Source organism: Panthera uncia (assembly GCF_023721935.1).
Source record: "Panthera uncia isolate 11264 chromosome C1 unlocalized genomic scaffold, Puncia_PCG_1.0 HiC_scaffold_3, whole genome shotgun sequence".
Lineage (NCBI taxonomy): Eukaryota > Metazoa > Chordata > Mammalia > Carnivora > Felidae > Panthera > Panthera uncia.
In genome coordinates this window covers 20,766,625-20,783,333 of record NW_026057584.1, presented here as the reverse complement: position 1 = coordinate 20,783,333, position 16,709 = coordinate 20,766,625, and the positions used below count along the sequence as shown (strand labels likewise).

Genomic DNA, 16,709 nt, shown 5'->3' with positions numbered 1-16,709 from the left:
CCCTGTAACCATCCATCAGCCAGCGAAGAATACAGGTTACAAAACTACATTGTGAACACTTTCCTATGTTGTTAAATGTTCCTTTAAAACTTCCCCCATGCCCATGTTATAATTTTGCTAATAACTTTGAGTCAGACATTTGAGTTATTTCAGCTCACTTTTCTAAGTAATAGCAGCTTACATAGGAATTGGTGAATGTGGACTATATGGTGAGTGTAGATTTGAAGGAGAAAGTCACCGCCACTCAGGGACGTGTGTACTTTGAAGGCTTTGGTGCACATCACAGGTGCCCAGTGAACCTGGGTGTTTGTTCCACCGCACCTCATCAGCTCTCGGCAAACCTCACATGGGCAAGGTCTCTCAGAGTGCTTCCCGCCACTTGTCCATCATTTCCTCTCCCTGTCTTGTTAGCCAGTGCGGAGGGAGTGAGCGTGGGTGGGAGGGAAGGACCTGACGAGAGCGGTGGTGGTGTCCAAAGGGCGTGGGAGTGAATGTCAGGACCAAGGACGACCGGAGTGCCGTCTGCTTGTGGCCCGCCCGCTGCAGGTGCGGTCAGTACCTGGAAGCCTGGCTCTGTCCCCTTGGTGTATCCTGTGAGGGACCATGTTATGTGAGAGGGCCTGGCCTGCTGCAAGGACCCTGTGAGGGGACATGAATGGACTTCAGGACATCTGTGAGCTCACTGGCCAGAAGTGAGCTAGCTCCATCCGAGTCTAAACAGGGCCTGTGGCTGAGAAAGAGTTTAAGACACTGTCACGGGGTTGCGTTTCCAATAAGAGTTCCCGGGAAGTTTGAATTGTTCAGTTGGGCCTCGGTCACAACATAGGAGGGATGGTGGTTCCGCTGCACTGTCAGTGGCCCCCTGGCTTCCTGTGGTTCCGGGTTATCTTTCTTCCTTCTCATCGAGTCCTAGAGGAAAGATGCTGTTAAGAGCCGGGGAGCTGTTTTGGCCAGGCAGCTCCTCCTCCGTTGTGGTGCCCGTTGTTTAAGGTATCATTTGGTAGTGTTTCTATAAAACGTGTGTGTATTTTGCTTTAAAACATGTATTATATACATGTACACTTATATAGAGATATACATAATGTATGTAATGAGTAACATTTTACTTATTTTTGTAAGTTTATTTATTTTTATTTATTTAGAGAAATAGAGAGCAAGCGGGGGAGGGGCAGAGAGCGAGGGAGACACAGTCCCAAGCAGGCTCCACAGCCTGGCTGTGGCTGCTTTCCTGAGTTATCCACGAGTTCAGGGCCATATGTGTTATTACTGTGGGGTCACTTCTTTGTTCCGTGAAGACGCTATTGTGTCCGTGACCGGCCTCACAGGGCCCAGGCACAGAAAAACTGAGGGCATCTGTAATCCCACCCTTGCTAGTGGAAGGAGAGGGCCACCCTAGCGAAGATGGTAAGAGTGTCCTCCCTGGGGGCCCAGAGTGATAGAAAATGTTATCTTGTGACATTGTGAAACTATGTGTGCATCTCCTGCGTTAGCATTCTCAATTAGTATTTATTTAGATGCAAACTATAAAGAAAATATGGTTTCTTCTCCTAGGAGGTCAATCACCTTATGTGGGAGCCAGGCCAAAACACGTGAATAAGGGTTTTGAGATGATACTAGAATAAGCTAATTGGTGCCAGTTGGAATCAATTGAGTAAGTCTTGGATAGAATTAAACTTAGTTAGGGGCGCCTGGGTGGCTCAGTCAGTTAAACATCCGACTTTGGCTCAGGTCATGTTCTCATGGCTCATGAGTTCGAGCCCCGTGTTGGGCTCTGTGCTGACAGCTCGGAGCCTGGAGTCTACTGCGGATTCTGTGTCTCCCTCTCTCTCTGCCCCTCCCCTGCTTATGCTTGGTCTCTCTCTCTCTCAAAAATAAAAATAAACATTAAAAAAAATTAAAAGAAAAGCCTTTAAAAAAAAAAAAAGAAGTAAACTGAGGTATGGACACGATGTGGCAGAAGAGAAAGGGGGAGGCAAGAACAGCACGGGCCACTGGCGCATGGAAGTCACTGGCTGTAGTAAATGGCTTAAATAGCTGAGCAAGACTGCATTTCAGCCGCTCATGTGAGCTCGGCACAGACGGCGGGTGAAGCCCCATTCCAGGGGCTTTCGTACTCACAACAGTTCTTGGGAGATGACCGGGTCCCTGAAATGTCACGTTTCCAATGACACGGTAGAGTCTATACAGTTCCTATGACTTGGCTAAAGTCAGGGCTCCTGGCTCTGATAACTGGCATTCGAGTCTGTAAAGCTCAGAGCGGTGATGATTATGTCAGCTTCTCCCAGGGTTCCCGGAGTGGGAGACTTTAAACCTAGTCTTCTGTTTCCACAGAACCGGCAGCAAAAAGAAGCCCTCCTCCTCTTCTTCAGTAGAACAGCTGAAGCGAAAATCCCGTGTGTCATGTGAGTGGCCCCCACATGCTGACTTCTCTCTCCCACCCTCTGTCTCTCCCTCGTCTTTCGAAAGATAACACCTATTACCTTAGTCCGCCAGAATGGTTTTATTGCTCTATATGAAATGATCAGGCATTAGAATTATTGCTGCTTCCGTACAAGGCTTAGGGCAGCACGGCTCATCACCACAGGGCAGAAGCGGGCCTGTCCCGGGAGCAGTGCCAGTATGAGTTTGGGGTCCTTGAGAGATCCTGTCTTGACCACTCATCAGTGGAGCTGCTGCACTTACAAGGAGGGTAGGGGTTGACCAAACACTAAGGGGAGCTTTTTCCCTTATTAGGAAAACTATGGTCACTTGCCTGTAGAAAAACATTAGGGGTTTAATGGAAGACCGAGAAGGTTCCCTCATATGGGGATTCTCTGGGGTTCTCCAAAGACAGAAGTTTCAGCTGTTCTTTACCTACATAGAAAGGCTGTCGTACAAACTGTCCAAGCTTGCTCAAAAGATACAGGCAAGTGGCCACTGTCACACTGAGTTTTCTTTCTGCCTTATAAACTAAGGCTGAAGTCATAATTCCTATTCTTAAATGTATTCACTGACTTGAAAAATTGTCTGCTTTTCTTAAAGGAAGGAAAAACCCACTCATGTTCAAATATTCACTGTGGTAGAAACTTGAGGCAATTCTCATGACGTGCGTTTGCCTAATTTTTTATTGTTTAACATTCATGTGAGGCTCTGGCGGGATAATGGTCCAAGTGATTTAATTACAATGAAAATGAACTTAGTGTGGGCTGAGCGGTGCCAGCTTGGCTGTGGGGACCAAGATCTGTGTATAAATTGAGACACAGACAGCCTACCTCACCCTCTCACTCAGCCTCCAGATACCCCAGCCTCTCCAGCCTCTCCCTCTGCACCCCTAAATGCGGTAAGGGAGTGAGTTCACTGCATTATTCAAATCTAAGTTTCTGCACAAAAAGACTGCTGAATGTTGGCCGGCTCTCCTTCAGCCTCTGGGCACTGCCCTTTTCATTTATGATCCTGTTAGGAAACTAATGAACTCCAGATGTGGTTTTACAACCTGGAAACTTATCTCTCAGAAACAAATCTGAATTGCCCCCACCACCCCATCTCTCACGAGCTGCTGAATAACAGATGGCAAGGGTGTGATCCTTTCCCTCAGTCTCTCAGCTCGGGACCTACAAAATCCAGGGTCTCTTGAGTGCTAGCCACAGAACCAGCCATTTTTCTTAGAAAGTTTAAATCTAGCCATTCAGCCACCTCATAAATAAACTTTGGTAATATCTGGTCTTCGTCCGTTTAGGCTGCCATAACAAAAATGCCATAGATTGGGTGGCTTGAACAACAGAGATGTAATTTCTCGCATTTCTAGAGGCTGAGAAGTCCAAGATCAAGGCACCGGCACATGAGGTGCCGTCTTCCTGGCTCCCAGACAGCTGTCTTCTCGCTGTGTCCTCACGTGACAGAAGGAGTGAGGATGCTCTCTGGGGTCTCTTCGATAAGATCATTAATTTCATTCATGAGGGCTCTATCCTTATGACCTTATCACTTCCCAAAGGTCTCATCCCACAGTAACATCACCTTGGGGGTTATCATTCACCATGATTTGGTGAGGGAGGGGCACAGACATCCAGTCTATTACCTGCCTTGTACATACTTTCTCAAAATTCCACGGTAACTTGGGTAGTGCTTTATTGTTTCCAGCCAGTTTTGACATCTGTTAACTCCTTTCACACTTGGAGCCTCTTTGTGAGATCAGTCAAATAAGTGAAACTGGCCCCATTTTCAAAATGCAGAAACTAAGTAAATTTCATGTACATCTCGGAGCCTCAGAGTCATACAACTAGTAAGTGGAAATGAGATTATAAATCTTAAAACCCCAATTTCCTCTGCTAATGGTTTTTCTTCCCTTTTTTGCTGTTGTTTGTCTGTTTTCATTTTAATGGGCATCTTTTGATACAAAAGCCAATGGTATTGTGGTAGGCAGATATTTCCAGCCTGGCAATTTAGGGACTTGGGAAGGGTAGAAATACAAAGCCGTGTCTGAGATGCAGAGGAGAGAGAGGAATTAGGAAAACTGACACCTATAGTTGTTAATGAGCTGTCCAGCTTGATTGTATGGCTTTGTGACTTTTTGATGCTGTAGCAATAAACTTTCTTGCTTATATCATGGCAAATTTTATGTCTCTCAAACTAATTAAAGTAGATTCTATTAGTACCAACTATTCACAGATTAAACTCAAATCCATTCCCTGGTTGGCCAGTGTTGCTTGAAAATAATTCTTAGATGCTTAGAGGAAGCCTTTGAGATTTGTCCTTCTCCATGGAGGGCAATGTCTCTTCTGTGCCCAGACACACCCACGTGTGAGGAAGGCCTCGGGCAGAGTGAGTCCTGTTTGTGTCCGAGGAGGCTCACCTTCCAGTTGCCCTTGTGGGAACAGTGACCTGTCCTGGGATTGTGAACCCTCCGCAGGGCATTAATCCCAGGGAAGCCATAAGAGTTTGTTGACTGGGTGATACACCACCCCCACCCTACAGCTCCCCAGGGTAGCTGCCTTCCTTCGGGGCCATGGCTAAAGATGGTCGTGGGAAGTCAAGAAAAAACACAGTTGTGGAAGAGAGAAGTAAATCAAGGGGAGAATAAAGAGCATGCAAATATGGTTCTTCACTCCATCTTCCTTTGCCTCAGAAAAAAAATTCCCTTACCACTGACTTAACTGTTGGCTTTGCAGCTTGCCGTCTAATGTGCGAGGGAACTAGGGAGCTTTTCCCGACCGTCTCTTCAGTACTAATACTTACGTTTCAATATTGCACTTCCAGAAATTTGATTACTGTCAAGAATCCCTTAATCCCCCGCTTAGGCATTTTCAGATCTTAGACAACATTGCAATTTGTATTGAAAACACATTACAACAAGAGTAGAGCAGAAAAAGTGAAACTGTTAATTGTCTTCTGTGATCCCAGATAGTAAGAAAGTTTCAGCAACATCATCAGAGACACATAAAACATAACAGTATTTTGATTTATTAGCGTGCGGGAGATGACGTAAAAGTAAGGAATAACTCTTTCAGCACACGGCAGAAGGTGGCTTCCCTGCAGCTCCTAATTTTGCTTCTTCTGTTCAGGTGACCTGGTGTGAGCAGTAGAGCTGAGAGGTCAGCTCCCAGAGAAAGGGAGGGAAAGGGTTGGGGAGAGAGCAGGTGCCTCAAAGGTGTCTGCTAAAAATGCAGTGAAGTCATTTCAGCTGGAGAAGTATATGTTTACTTCATTGTGCTGTCATTGTCAAATGCAGTGAATACGTCCTGGACCTACTGGAAAGTGGAAGAGAGAAGTTTCTAGTGTTTGCACACCATAAGGTGGTTCTGGATGCACTTACTAAAGAGCTTGAGAGAAAGGTGAGCCCCCTTCGAAATTCAACACAGGATGTGCTTAAGAAATCGTTTCCTTTTTAAGGTCATAAATTTTTTCTCCTGCAATTATTTTTTTTCTGAAAATTTTAGAGGTGGTTCATTAATCCATCTGGCTTTGAATTTTGTATATGATGTGATGCAGGAAGCCAGGCAGTAGAATTAAAAGCCATAATCCTTGGAAAGGAAAAATCAGAGCTGTCAGTATATTCAGGAGACTCAAGCCAACTAATTGGAAAATTATTAGAATGCACAAGAGTTTAGGAGAGTGCCTAGATTCCAAATAAATACACTAAATAAATTGATTTTTTGTGTACCAGCTATAACTAATTAGTAAATATTCAAGTTCACAGCACAAAAAAGCATAAAGTACCTAAAAGTAATCTCACCAAGAAGAGTGTAGAAACCAATGAAGAGTTGGAGAGATTTGGGCCATGCTCCATTGAAAAAGCACAAGGCTGTAAAAATACTGGTCCTTCCCAAATGAATTTGTAGGTTTAACTCAATCCTAATAAAAATTCCAGTTGGGTATTTTAAGGGAACTTTATATTATTGTGCTAAAGGAGTCTCAAAAAATAAGCAGGAGAGATAGCTAAGACAATGTTGACAAAGAACAATGTTAATAGACTTGTGTCTCCAAATATTAAAATCTGTTATAAAACTCATGCTTATCCCAGAACTGGTGTTCAGATGGGTGGAATAGAATGGAGAGCCCTCTTTAGTGTTAAGAACTCTTTAGTTAAGTAGCCCTTTAGTATTTAAAAAAAAAAAAAAAAAATAGTGTACTATCAAGGAGTCATCAAAAATTTGGCTTAATTTATTCAACAGATCAAGTTTGGATAATTGGCTAAGTAATTGGATGGAACACTTAAATGAAACTCAACTTCACTGTTTATTAAATTTCAGACAAATCAAAGCTCATTAAAGCCAGGAAGCATTAGAAGAAGCTATAGATGAATGTATAGCTAATCATTGGATGCAGGATGACCTTCTAAACGTAAAAACAATGAAAGAAATCACAAAGGAAAGAATTGATTTAAATTACCTAAAAATATGGATCTGTTCGGTCACACATATACACTGTGGTTAAACCAAGGGCTTTATTTTTTTTTTTTTTTTTTTTTTTTTTGTACATTTGGTACCTTTTGGCGGGACAATTTGGCAATAACTTAATGCACACTCGAATTTTTCCCAGCTTCTCTTCTAGGAATTTATCCTAAGGAAATAATCAAGCTGGTCAGATTTATGTATGAGATTTCAAAGATTTATGCATAAGATTTGTGATATTATTTATAATATCAAATAGAGACCTAAATGTTCATCAATAGGCATACTGCTAAATGATAGTCCATTCAACTATAAAAAATAATAGTGTAGATCTGTGCTTCTTAACTTTGTGGAGATCAGAGGACCGTTTAAAAAGAACCTGAGATATGAAAAAATTCAACTCCACTCATAATCAAAGAAATGAAAACCAATCACATCAGCAGAGGTTTTAAAAACGTGCAGTGTTCAGGGTGCCTGAGTGGCTCAGTCGGTTAAGCGTCCGACTACGGCTCAGGTCATGATCTCACGGCTCGTGAGTTCCAGCCCCGCATCGGGTTCTGGGCTGACAGCTCAGAGCCTGGAGCCCGCTTCATTTTCTGTTTCTCCCTCTGTCTGCCCCTCCGCTGCTTGCACTCTGTCTCTCGCATTGTCTCAAAAATAAATAAGCATTAAAAAAAAATTTTTTTTTTAAACATGCAGCGCTCACTTTTGATAGTGGTGCAGTGAGCTGGACATCCTCATTTGTTACTTACTGGAAAGCGATTCTGCGATAATATCAGGATCCTTAAACTAAATCTCTCCCTTTTGCCCAAGTACTTTGATTTTCAGTAGTACAGTCTAAAGAAATAACCAAATATGGGCAAAGAACCATGAACAGATTTATTTTAACCCATCCTTTAAAAATGTTTTAGAGATTTTTATTAGAAATTCTTTCTATTAGAAAATTTTATATTAGAAATAGCCTTATAGAGCTATAACTGATGTGGAATAAACTACATGTAAAGTGTGCAGCTTGTTAAGAATCAAGATAGTCAATGTGTCTGTTGGCCCCAGGAATTTCCTTGTGCCCTTGGTCATCTCTCCTGTCTCTCCCTGCCCTCCTGTCTCCAGGCCACCACAGGGCTGCTCTCTGTCACTGTAAATTAATTTGCATTTTTAGGGCATGATATAAATGTGGAATAATTCAGTGTGCACTCTTTCTTTTAATTTGATTTCTCTCAACATATTTTGAGATTCCTATCTGGTATTACGGGTATGAGCAGGTCATTGCTTCTTATTGCTGAGTAATATTGCATCATATGCATATACCATGGTTATTATCCATTCACCTGTTGTCGGTGGGCATTCACCGACCCATCCTTTTTTTAGTAAAAATTAAGAATCCGCCAAATGTGAAGGAACACACGAACAGATAAATTATACTGTTGCCACGTAACAAAATATGGACATTATAAGTTGCGTTTTAGAAAACTTTAATAGTTTAGTTTATTTACAATATGTTTATTAGAAAAAAGCAGGATCTAAAACGTTGTGTTTAAAAGGTTATCATACACGTTGAGAAAAGAATGACTGGAAAAAATAGGTCGGTAATAGGACTGATATCTGAATTTTTTTGTAATGTTTATCGTTAGAAAAAAATAAATGCCCCTTAAAAGCCAATAAAGCTAAACTGGACAAGCAAGGACCGTGTGGCCTAGCGGTTGGCCCCTGGGCACTTGACCTCAGAGGAGCGAAAGCGCATGTGTTCACGGAAACACGTGTGCAGGTGTTCGCGGCACACGAACACACAGGTGTAGTAGTCCCACATTGGAGCCGACCCAGGTTCCCTCCAGAGGTGAATGGCAAAACTGTGGCACGTCCACACTACGGAGTAGAACTCAGTAATAAAACAGGAAAGAGCTACCACCACCTGCAACACGCTGGATGATCTTAGGGGTGATGCCAGTGAAAAGAGCCCGCCCTGCTCCCCGCCCCTGTCCCTGCAGCACGTGCAGCACGTCCGCATCGACGGCTCCACCTCCTCAGCAGACCGGGACGACCTGTGCCGGCAGTTCCAGCTGTTCGAGAGTCACGCCGTGGCCGTGCTGTCCATCACTGCCGCCAGCATGGGCCTCACCTTCTCCTCGGCTGACCTGGTGGTGTTCGCCGAGCTGTTCTGGAATCCAGGGGTAAGGGACGCGCGCGACCTGAGCTCCCCGGGCGCGCTCGTGGCCGTGGGGCAGCAGGAACGAGCGTCAGTCTGGGCAGACAAGGTTCCCTGTAGCTGTCAGCTGTCCCTAGCGCCAGTTACTCTTCCGTCTGTCCCTGTGGGGCCTCGTAGACACATTGCTACTTCCCACACATCCATCGTAAAAGGAACGAAGACTCGCACATCGACTGGCTCGTTAGGTCTTCACGACAGCCTCGTAAGGACTAGGATTATCTACTCCGTCTTGCCAATGGGAATATGGAAGTTTTAGAAGGCTAGAAGGAACTTTAGCATCCATCCCTCTGTGAGGAAATTGGGGCACAGGTAGCTCAGGTGCATAGCTCTACCCGAACGGGGTCCTGTGGCGGCAGCAGCCGCAGCCCAGGCCTCTGGCTTTCCAGCCTGGGTCCCTTCTATTAACCATCACTGTGAGCTGCTTAGCCAATGGGGCCACGGCAGGCAACCGGTGTGAGTGTTCCCTGAACATGGTCCTTGTGCCCACTGGCCTTATCTGATCAGCTGAGAGCTGTGACAGCAGATATGGGTCACTGGCCACACGGAGGGCCCTGCTTCATGATGGATGGGCTTCGAGGCTGAGGCCTTGTATAATAGAAACAATGCTCTTGGGTTTTGTTATTTATTGTAGTGCTTACCACCATATTAAAAAAATCGCCCTACCCCTAATCATATATGGCCTCTCCCTTGGTTGCGATGTGTTCGTTTATTTAGAAGGTAATGGTTTCTTTCACTGCGAGAAGAATGGAAGTGTGCCAGGCTTCCTTCATGTGCCCTTCAGTGTGGCCTCGTGCTCACTGCTCGTTCCCTCGTGGCACCTAGTGCTGTGCCCGGTACCAGAGGTCCATTCGCAGCTGTCCGGCCACAGATTCTAGTTCTCCCAGCCAGCATTTTTGTTTGGTTTTCTCTTTAGTTGGATGACAGCTTGTTTGAAGGTAGAGGCTCTCTGGCCTGCTGCCTTGGGTCACGGAGTGAAGTCCTCTGAGGAGGAAGGGTGTGGTGGGCTCGGGGGCAGGGGGCCGCCCGCTTCCGTCCTCATCCCCGGGTCTCACAGGTGCTGCTCCAAGCTGAGGACCGGGTGCACCGAATCGGACAGTCCAGCTCCGTGAGCATCCATTACCTCGTGGCGAAAGGCACAGCTGACGACTACCTCTGGTATGGCCAGCCCCTGGGGTTGAGTGGGGCTGATAGCAATGATGTATTTTCCTTCCTAACTGCCCCTGCTCTTGCTGGTGTCTTCAGGGACCCGTGCAGAAGGCCCAGGAACGATGCCCTCCCGCTTCCACCATAACTATGCCGGGCCTCCTTCTCAGCCTTCACTCACGGCTTGCTGGGTGCATGAGGAATAAGGCGGTGTGGCTCCTTTCCCACTGGCCTGACCAAGGTGGGGGGGAGCCGATTGTGATGAAGTGTAGGTGCAGGTTTGCTTGTAAGACACTGTGTCCCAGCCATGAAAGCACTGCTGAGACACACAGTGATATCCCCCTGTGCCCCTTTACGCCACGTGTTGGTACAGTAAGGCCATCTTCCAGTGGTGCTGCTGACCATCGGAGAGAGTGGCTCACTCTGGGCCAGGAGGCGCTTCCTCAGCAGAGCTGGGGTAAAATTCGCAACGCTGGGGCTCAGGTCTGTTAACCAAGCAAAAAATCCCGAAATGCTCCTTCCCAATGCCGTTTACCCCTGCCAAATGCTAACTTTTTTGATTATCTCGTTAGTTTCTACTACTCTGTTTCCAGCCTTATGACTACAGAGTCTTACCTTTGCCATACGTGTAGGCGGTCCCTGCTTCCCAATTCTTTGGATTTGTGGATTTGTTAACTGGGCATCTCATGAGAGCACCAGGTTCAGAATTTTGTTTAAAAATTTTTTTTAATGTTTATTTCTCGAGAGAGAGAGAGACAGAGCACAAGAGAGGGAGGAGCAGAGAGAGAGGGAGACACAGAATCTGAAGCAGGCTCCAGGCTCTGAGCTGTCAGCACAGAGCCTGATGTGGGGCTTGAACTGACAAACTGCGAGATCATGACCTGAGCTGAAGTTGGACGCTTAACCAACTGAGTCACCCAGGTGCCCCCAGAATTTTGTTTTAATGAGACATATATTTCCTCTACATCTTCCAGTAGAGCTTTGAACCTCATGATATGAGCCCTAAATTGGTTCACAGCTGAGAGGAGGGAAATATTTTTGGATGGGTATTTGTGCCTTGAGAGTTGCAAAGAAGTGAAACAGCATGCTTCAGTCCTATAAAATCAAGGAGGGTGGTCTCCTTTTAATCAGTCTGCTGGTTCTGTGCAGCTTGTAGTCACTGCAGCTCATTTCTCCCCAATAGGCCCATGATTCAAGAGAAGATTAAAGTTCTGGGTGAAGCCGGACTTTCTGAGACCAATTTTTCAGAAATGGCAGAAGCCACTGATTATTTCCACAAGGTAACACCAGCACATGACTCCTTGCCACTGGGGCGGGGTGGGGGGGGGTGCATTAAGTTGTCTGCTCAGCCCTTGGGTCCTGAAAGAGGAGGTGTGGATGCCTCCTGGGGATTTCCTCCAGCCTCGTGCAGATAGGCGGCCTTACGGTAGCTCAGTAGCTCATCTGGAAACCTCAGTGTCCTCTCCTTCTCATGGAACTGCCCAGAATCAGAAGGGGAGTTAAATCATCAAAATCTTTGAGTGACAGGAAGACTAGAGAGTCTGAGGATTTGATCTTTCATTTACATTCATTTAGCAACTAAAGGCTTCCTTTCAAATGTAATTATTGAGATAAATAATACTCAGATCATTTTTTACTTTTTTTTTTTTTTTTTTTTGAGAGAGAGAGGGTGCAAGTGAGTGAGGGGCAGAGCGAGAGGGAGAGAGAGAAAGAGAATCCCACGAGAGACAGTAAGAGCGAGAGAGAGGGAGAGAGAGAGAAGCGGGGCTCACCTGAAGCAGGGCTTGAACTCATAAACCCTGAGATCATGACCTATGCTTAAGTCAGATGCTTAACCAGACTGAGCCACCCAGGTGCCCCACAGAGATCATATTTTTAAATGTAGAGTGTAAATTATCCTTATAGATAGAAACAGTTAATAAGCTAATTTTAAAACAACCTTACTTTTGGGGTGCCTGGGTGGCTGAGTTGGTTAAGCATCCGACTTTGGCTCAGGTCATAATCTCACTGTAAGTGGGTTCAAGCCCCGCATCGGGCTCTGTGCTGTCAGCTCAGAGCCAGGGGCCTGCTTCAGATTCTGTGTCTCTTTCTCTTTGTCCCTCCCCTGCTCACACTTTTTCTCTCTCAAAAATATATTAAAAATCATTAAAAAATAATAAGTTGAAAATTTCAAACACCTAATTTAAAAATAAATAAATAAGACAAACTTACTTTTGAGCTTTTTAAAGAACTCTCGAATTCAGTTGGATGGTAAATATTTTAACAGAGCCTTGGTTATCATATGCCCTTTGAAAAGAAGGAGGCTTATTTTTAAAGGATTCTGAATCGGTGCGAATGAATTTATTTAGAACTCATTTATCATACTGCCCTTACCGTCACTTACTCTGAATTAGTGAAGAATTTCTGCCTATGGTACAAGTGTGAGATAATATAAATGCAGTTTATCAATATTTGTTTTGATTGATAATTATATCTATTTTTTTAATTAAAAGAGGGCTGAAAATTTCATCAACTAGTAGGAAAAGAAAACGTTGCCTCCTAGTAGGGGGTAAAAGCAAAAGAGTTTATGTCTTGCTGAGATAGCCTGCCTTCCGAGAGGGGAAGTAGAATACTAATCTGATCTTGGAACTCTCTTCCATTAATCATGCATGCTCCGAATTAGCCCACGGTCTTGCCACCATCATAATCAAATGCAGGCTAACAGTTGTTTTACTTGGAACAGGCTGCCTTGTGGGGCAGCATTTCTTTGACCTTGCAGTTCCTTCAGACAGAGGCCGATGAGACTGTTTCTGGAGGAAGACATGTGGATCACGTGAGGCTGACCTTAATGACCTTTAATATCGCTCCTCCTGGGGAAGGCTGGGGTCCTGAAAGGCAAGGGAATGTTGGATGCAGGTTGATTGGATAATCTGGAGCTCTTTGATCAGGTTTCAAGGACTTAGCGTCACCAGTGCCGAGGGCTTTCTAGTAAGGAACAGTGAGGAAATAGAGGCCAGCTAGGTTGAGACCTGATTAGAAAAGGGCTGAAAAACCAGGGAAGCTACTTTAGCATCAGTGAGGTAGACACGGGGACCCCAGGATGTGACAAGAAGATCCTGTTCAAGGACAGCCTGGGGCAGAAGTCAGCCTGGCAGAGACCTGCCAGGGATTGAAATGGGAAGAGGCCTACAGGGGAGCCATTGCAAATCCGTGCAGGTGCCCAGTGACACAGTCTGAGTGAAGGGTGTGCCTGTGGAGCATCGCGGAGGGAACAGACAGGAGAGGCAGACTGGCTGCCAGTTTGACGTAGGACATTCACGGTCGGGACACCCTGGTGATCGCAAGCCAGGGAGACGAGAAAAATGGTGGGGAACCATGAAAACTGGGCTTTTCGGAAAGAGCTGCTGGTGGGAGGATGTAGGATTGAGAGGAGAGATGGTTTTGGTTTAAACAGCTTTAGTTTAATGGGACCGGGATGTCCGCGGAGATCCTGAAATGTCCCTCTGGATGGAAAGACGGTCAGGGTCAGGAATTCACCCTTGTGAGAGGACAGCAGAGGGGTAACAGCGAGCCCGTCGCTGTTGTCGCGAGCCTGTCGCTGTGGTTGTAACTGCCGGGCATGACCTGACACTGTATCGTTGCCGACTGCGTACCCGTGGAGTTGGTGGGTGTATGAAACAAGTGTGGGAATCTGCTCATCGGTGTGTCAAGTATGTGTCTGTTTTATTAATCACTCTGAAAATTAGGGGTAAGCCATGGCTGAGCACACTGCTTTGGCGTTGAATTACAACTTAACTATTAGCCCTTGGTGGAGAACGGCTTTGCGGGAAGTGAGAGCTTGGGAGCAATTTCAATACCGATTTGGAAAGCTAGAAGGCAGAAAACGTTTCCAACAAATATTATAGTTTGAGAGTGCGTTCTTCAGTTGCTCTCACACCGTTTCTTCCTTTTCCTTCCTTTTTTTTTTCTTTTCCTTTACCCCACGAGTAGCAGAGAAGAAAAGATGTCAGGCGGTAAGGCCACCTGGGGCTGCACCGGCCATCGTGCAGCACTGGACGACGTAAAACGTACAGCCCCCACCTCTGTGTCTCCCTCCCAGCAGAGGAGGCGGGGGGGTGGGGGCAGTGCTGGAGCCCGCACTTTTCTGCTCATTGCTTGTTTCCTCTCTCTGATGAAGGACCCAAAGCAGCAGCAGATCTACGACTTCTTCCAGAAGTCCTTTGAGGAAGACGGAAGTGACAGGGAGCTCCTGGAGGCTGCAGAATCCTTTGACCCTGGAAGTGGTTTCCAGGACCTGGGAGGCATGCTGGACGAAAGCACGTTGACGGACAGCCCCCTGAAGAAAAGGAGATTTGAATTTTTTGATAATTTTGACAGCTTTACCTCTCCCCTATAAGGGGTGGGGGGGAGGCATTTAAAAATCATGGAATTCATTAAAATAAAGTGTTTTGTTTTTAAAGCTTGCGTTCCTCTTGACATAACAGCAGTGCTGGCGTCTGTCTTCAGCCCAGCGCGTGACCAGGCCAACGGTCAGCATTTTCTTTCTGGCCTTTCTGTGTGGATCTGCTTGGGTCTTAAGCTTGGCTTTTCTGGCTGAGAAAGAGAGACAGCAGACTGTAGTTGTGATACTTCATGTTCTTTGGGTAACGAGCTGCATCCCACACAACTCCTGAAATCTGGATTTTTAAATGTATCAATTCACCAAGTGTTTATAGAGCACCTACTATGTGCCCGGCAGCGTTCTAGGTGCCAGCAATAACTCACCAAACAAAAGAGAGAAAGTTCGTGCCTTTGCAGAGGTGATATCACAGGAGGAGTAATAGTTCTACATCCTACAAAGAAAAGTAAGGAGGTAAGGGCAGAGAGCAGGAGTTGACAAGCTTTTTCTGTAAATAGATAGTGAATAGTTCTGGCTTTATGGGCCAGGTTGTCTCCATTGGAATGACTCACCTGTGCTGCTGTAGGTCAGAACAACCAGAGGTAATCCAGAAACAAGTGATTATGCCTTTCTTCCAGTAAAACTTTGTCATGGGCACTGAAATTCGAATTCATATAGTTTTCATATGTCATGAATTATTCTTTTTATTTAAGTTTACTTATTTTGAGAGAGAAAGAAAGCATAAGTGGGGAAGGGGCAGAGAGAGAGAACTCCAAGCAGACTCTTCACTGTCAGTGTGGACCCTCACTTGGGGCTCGATCCCATGAACCATGACATCATGACCTGAGCTGAAATCGGATGCTTAACCAACTGAGCCACCCAGGCGCCCCATGAATTATTATTCTTTTGATTTATTTTTAGCCATTTAAAAACATGAAAAGATGTGCTTAGCCCACAAGCCATACGAAAGCAGGCGGTGGGCCGGACTTGGCCCTCGGAGCAGTTTGCTAACTCCTAGTCTAGAGACGCACAACCCAGTAGAAATATAACACAAGCCACAGACATGATTATAATTATCTGAAAGAGTGTTTTAAAAAATAAAGAAGGATCAAATTAGTAATATTTTCTTTAACTTGATATATTTGAAATATTGTCAGTTCACCATTTATAATCACTATTAAAAACTTACTGAGAGGGGCGCCTGGGTGGCTCAGTCGGTTGAACGTCCGACTTCAGCTCAGGTCATGATCTCGCGGTCTGTGAGTTCGAGCCCCGCGTCGGGCTCTGTGCTGACAGCTCAGAGCCTGGAGCCTGCTTTGGATTCTGTGTCTCCTTCTCTGCCCATCCCCCGCTTGTGCTCTGTCTCTTAAAAATAAATGTAAAAAAAAAAAAAAAATTAAAAAAAAACCTTAACTGAGAAACTTTCTATTACCTTTTTTTCTTTTTTTTGTAATGCTCAGTCTTCAAGGCTGGGTGTGTATTTGACACCACCCCAGTCTGGACTGGCCACGTTTCAAGTGCTCATTTCCAGCAGACTTGGGGCTGGTGGCTCCTGTGTTGGGCAGCACAGGTTTAGAAAGTGGTGAGGGGTCTCACGTGGCCAGAGTAATAGGTGATGTCAGTGTAGAGACAGACAGAGGCTAGTGATGTGGAGCCCCTGTGTCGGGTAAGAAACGGGATTTAATTTTGAACGTGAAACCACTGACTGGTTTTGAGCAGGGATAGGAGGCGATCTGATTATGTTTTTAAAAGATCCCTCCAGTTTGTGGATAGAACATCGTTGAGGAAGAACGGGCAACGGAAGAGTTTGAGAGGAGGCTGGTGGACTGTGGCAGCCGATGCGGGGTGTGTCGTGCAGAGCAGAGGAGTGAAGGAAGCGAGAAGTGCTTGGATCGGACACATTTTGACTGTAGAGCTGAAAGAATTTGAGCTGGATTGACGGACAGGCATTGGAGGAAGGAGGAGTCAGTACTTAGACTTAGGATTTTGCCTGTGCAAAGCTGTCATGCCACTGATGGAGATAAAGAAGGGGAAGGGGGGGGGGCAGGGCAAAGTCAAGGGTTTGGTCATGGACTTGTTGAGTTTGAGATGGAGACGCCTTCCAGGAGGGAAGCTTGCTGCCCAGCTCCAAGGAGCACGA

At 45.5% G+C, this 16,709-nt stretch overlaps 1 protein-coding gene across 5 annotated transcripts in view; it reads left to right on the top strand.

Annotated features, from left to right (window-relative positions):
• Nucleotides 1-14,671, top strand: part of SMARCAL1 (SWI/SNF related, matrix associated, actin dependent regulator of chromatin, subfamily a like 1) — a 53,679-nt gene extending 39,008 nt beyond the window's left edge. For all 5 annotated transcript variants that reach the window (XM_049614933.1, XM_049614930.1, XM_049614932.1 and 2 more), the window contains exons 13-18: nucleotides 2,332-2,402; nucleotides 5,705-5,807; nucleotides 8,852-9,034; nucleotides 10,124-10,224; nucleotides 11,396-11,492; nucleotides 14,369-14,671. In XM_049614933.1, coding sequence (XP_049470890.1) covers nucleotides 2,332-2,402; nucleotides 5,705-5,807; nucleotides 8,852-9,034; nucleotides 10,124-10,224; nucleotides 11,396-11,492; nucleotides 14,369-14,587 — 774 coding nt within the window. In that variant the 3' untranslated portion in view covers nucleotides 14,588-14,671. The remainder of the gene's footprint in view (nucleotides 1-2,331; nucleotides 2,403-5,704; nucleotides 5,808-8,851; nucleotides 9,035-10,123; nucleotides 10,225-11,395; nucleotides 11,493-14,368) is intronic.
• The last annotated feature ends 2,038 nt before the right edge of the window (nucleotides 14,672-16,709 follow it).